At 41.4% G+C, this 4,070-nt stretch overlaps 1 protein-coding gene across 3 annotated transcripts; it reads left to right on the top strand.

Annotated features, from left to right (window-relative positions):
- The first annotated feature begins 228 nt into the window (after positions 1–228).
- Positions 229–3,294, top strand: LOC143522162 (uncharacterized). Of its 3 annotated transcripts, XM_077015905.1 has the most exons (4): positions 292–308; positions 762–897; positions 1,768–1,958; positions 2,064–3,294. In XM_077015905.1, exons 3-4 carry the CDS (start codon positions 1,820–1,822, stop codon positions 3,206–3,208), a joined length of 1,284 nt encoding a protein of 427 aa, XP_076872020.1. In that variant the 5' UTR covers positions 292–308; positions 762–897; positions 1,768–1,819; the 3' UTR covers positions 3,209–3,294. The 3 variants fall into 3 exon arrangements, with proteins under 3 accessions (XP_076872022.1, XP_076872020.1, XP_076872021.1); XM_077015907.1 differs by lacking the exon at positions 762–897 and having other exon boundaries at positions 229–308; XM_077015906.1 differs by lacking the exon at positions 292–308 and having other exon boundaries at positions 745–897.
- Positions 3,295–4,070: the final 776 nt, after the last annotated feature.

Raw genomic sequence — 4,070 nt, 5'->3', positions numbered from 1 at the left:
AGAGCGCAAAGATAATGTTAAATCGAGCAAGTCAGACACATTGAGCACGCAAAATCAAGGAAACCGAGCAAAAACAGTGACAACGAGAGCAGAGAATCAAGAATTGCGTGGTTAAGCGCGCTCGTTTCTCGCAGCCACGCGAGCGCTTCACTGTTTTCAGCGCGCGTTTCAGTTTTTTGCTCGCTTCTAAAACTTCTGCTCGCTTCGTAATTACAAGCGGGGATACGTCACAGATTGACGATGATCCAGGCTTGGTAGAAGATTACCGGAATCATCGATCGAAATTGCCAGTGAGCCTTATGGAACAGGTAAATTCAGAGTGCAATGTGTTTTTTGTTTTTAATTGATATGTTATTTCAAAGTAGGTTTCAGTGTGTATTTTATTGTCAGTGTTGGTTGGTGTTATATATCACATTATAGTTAATTATTCAGCACACCCGCCGTGAAATGCATCCCCTTCTCGTGAACGCGCACAGTCAGAGTTGCCAGGTTCGCGGTTTTCACGCCAAATTGGGCTTGTTTGAAAATCCTGCCGCGGGTAAAAATTCTGGGGTCGCGGGGTGCGGTTTTTTGGGCTACTTTTGAGTTGGGATACTGCGGAAGTTACAAGTCAACACTAAGAATCGATCGCGATATAATACTTAATTTGTCTACATTTTACATTACTCGCCACCCCCCCCGGGTCAACAACTGGGCTTTGGGCTAGTTTAAGCTTCTGAAGGGCGGGTTTTACACAGATTTTGTGCGGTATATTTTTGTAGGACCTGGCAACCCTACAGAGGAAGCAGACGAGGAACGAAAACTGTTCGTGGAGCTGCAGTTTTGGTCATTTTATATCTTTATGGTGTTGCAGACATTAGCGAACTAGAAAAAAGGAATAAGAGCTCTTCAGAAAAGGTAGGTTTTCTTTGAGGATAGCTATTTTTTGTATCTGCGATGTTCAATTTCACAATATGAAAAGGGAGGGGAAATACAAGAACGTCCATGAGGCCAGAGATGGTGATTTTTATAGTGGGCACGTATGAAACTGAAGGTAAAATGTTTTTGTACACATGGAACATTGGGCCACTTTTTTAACTATGATATAAAGCTGGTAGTTTAGAGAGGTATGATGGTCTGGTAGGTGAATCTATTGATGTTAATACAGGGTTGCCAACTTTTCAAGCTCGCTTGGAGTGAGATTTGAACCTGGAGGGGGTGGTGAACGTAAGTTGTTACCGGGCGGGTGTAAAATGGACACAAATTAAGTATTATATTGCGATCGATCGCCGGTGGTTGGCGCCAGAGCGAACTTGTAACTCATTGAATCATAGATATGGATCAGAGGTAAATAAACTAGATTTTTTTTTTCGGCGTGAGAAATCGGAAGTGTGGCGTGTGAGCGTGTGAAGACGGTCAAATGCGTGTGTGAGTTGGCAACCATGTTAATATGTATATTTCGTTAATAAATCAATCAACTTTAATCATTAACAGTAGCAAACTGACTTAAAAACCTCTCTGACCTGCTTTTGTCATTGAGTCGAATGAAAGCTCTGAAATATGAAGAACTTGCAATAAGTGGGCATATTCATATTGGTCTGAAACTTCTCTCAAGCAGTCCATGGTGCTTGGTTAATACCATCTTCTTTGTAATAACCTTTTTACACAAAAGTTGTGTCTGCTGTCAGTGGAGACTTCATCATATTCACAGTATCCATTTTGTATCCCATTCTATCATTTTTAAATGAGCACTAACTACATAAAACTACCCTTTCTTGTATTTCATAGCGACAATCCAATGGTGTAATCTTCAAAAGAAGTGACATTAAAACCAGCACAGATGCATCACACTGAAGACCAGGAAGGAGAGATGGACTTACTGCAGAACGTCTCCCAGTCTTTGTGCTGTAATGACGGACAGCAGCACACAGTGCAGACTGCCTTAGTGTCACAGGGAGTGTCAGAGAAATGTGATGGGGGTAAATTAAGACACATCACTGCACTTTTTAAAATCTGTAAATATTTAACTTTTTTTCTGATTTTGAAGATTAAGCTTTAATTTTTCTCCTTTTTTTTACCCTTAGGTAAACACAGTATATCATCCCGTGGTGGTAATTATGGAAGTGATCAAACCATTTGCACTGCTTTGAAGATGTGTACAGTAAGACTAGTGGATTGCAGGACTAGTCTAAGTAGAAAAACAGTTGGGGAAGAACAAGAAAATACTGGCACTAATGATGAGTGTAACAGCAAACGTCATATTTCCTCCAGTAAGTTCAACATGGTTGAAGGAGAGGGGCCTCACCAGTGCTCTGAGTGTGGAAAACAGTTTTTACATTTGAGATACTTGAGAAAACACCAGAAAATACACACCAGAACAGAAAAGAGGTCTCATCAGTGCTCTGAGTGTGGAAAACAGTTTTTACATTTGAGATACTTGAGAACACACCAGAAAATTCACACCAAAATCGAAGAGAGGTCTCATCAGTGCTCTGAGTGTGGAAAATATTTAACGCATGCGTCTCTACAATATCACAAGTTGATACATTCTGGGGAGAAGCCTCATCAATGCACCGAGTGTGGAAAACAGTTCTTAAATGTATCACAACTTAAGATTCACAAGAGAATACATACTGGGGAGAAGCCTTATCATTGCACGGAGTGTGGAAAATGGTTCACATATTCCACAAGCTTGATATATCATATGAGAATACACACTGGTGAAAAACCTTACAGATGCACTTTGTGCGATAAGACATTCCGTGCTCCCTCAGAATTAATGGTACATAACAGAACGCACACTGGACAGAAGCCATATTGCTGTGCTGTATGTGGAAAAACGTTTTCCCAAAGTACACATCTCAAAAGTCACCAGAGAGTACACACAGGAGAAAAACCTTACCAGTGCTCTCACTGCAAAAAGACCTTTTCTCAGTCATCTCACCTCACAATCCATAAAAAAACACATACTGGAGAAAAGCATTTCTGCTGCAATACGTGTGGAAAATTATTTGTATCAACATCCCACCTCATACTGCACCAGAGAATACACACTGGGGAGAAGCCTTTCCAGTGCTCTGTGTGTAACTGGTCTTTCACGCAGGCACATAGCCTCAAGCAGCATGAGAGGACACACAGCGAAGAGAAGCACTACAAGTGCTTGCATTGTGACAAGGCTTTCAAACAACTACAAACCCTTAAAACCCATCAGCGAGTGCACACTTGTTAGTTAAATTTGCAGTGAGCAGCAGCACACACAATTTTTATTAATGTATTTCATTAATTTTTAAAACAATAAATGTACCATTTCATTAATGACGTTCTTTTTTTCCTTCATTGATGTTCATGCGGTTTTCTCTCTCACCCTTGAGCTAATCTGTCTGTGAGCACCCTTTGTGTGAAGATAAGGTGATCACTCGTAGCTCGCTTGTAGATAGAACACTCTGCACTCGCTCTGAATCCAAGTAGCAAAAGCCTGCACAATTGACTTTGTGCGACCCACCCAGGGAAAAGCTGCACTAACACCAGCGGACGCAGATGGAGTCTCACACCCACAGCTCAGCCACAAGCAATTATGTAACCTGTAGTAGATGGTATAAAGATTCATGATTGGACAGAGGGCTTAACTCTCTTGCAGACACATCTAGGGTATGTAACACAGATCGATTCAAAATAAACTTTTTTGCTTTGACATTTAACCCATGCCTCTGACTGTTCTTGCTCACCACTAAGGTTCAAATGTCAACAACTGTGAGAAACCTCTCAGAAAAGGTACAGAATGTGATATTGTGGGTGTTTTCAAAGAACTGATACTGAGAATGAAGTGGTGAACACTCATCACCTCAGACTCATCACCTCAGACTCTTACCTGCTCCACATCCATCTCATCGCTGCTGAGACTCAGCTGCTGGAAGGACTGTGTGACCTCACTGGTATCAACACATGGTGTCTGTGCAAATGAAACAGCAGATGATCCAGGTGAGACCCAGTTTGGTTGTATTTTGGCACGGCATCTAAAAGGAGATGCAGCCAATAACTCAAGAAGTGCAAACATGTTTTCTAGATTATCCATTTTGCTGAGTGACATCCAG

Source organism: Brachyhypopomus gauderio, chromosome 8, assembly GCF_052324685.1.
Source record: "Brachyhypopomus gauderio isolate BG-103 chromosome 8, BGAUD_0.2, whole genome shotgun sequence".
Classification (NCBI taxonomy): Eukaryota; Metazoa; Chordata; class Actinopteri; order Gymnotiformes; family Hypopomidae; genus Brachyhypopomus; species Brachyhypopomus gauderio.
The sequence above is the reverse complement of the archived record's forward strand: the minus strand, read 5'-3'. Positions and strand labels throughout refer to the sequence as shown.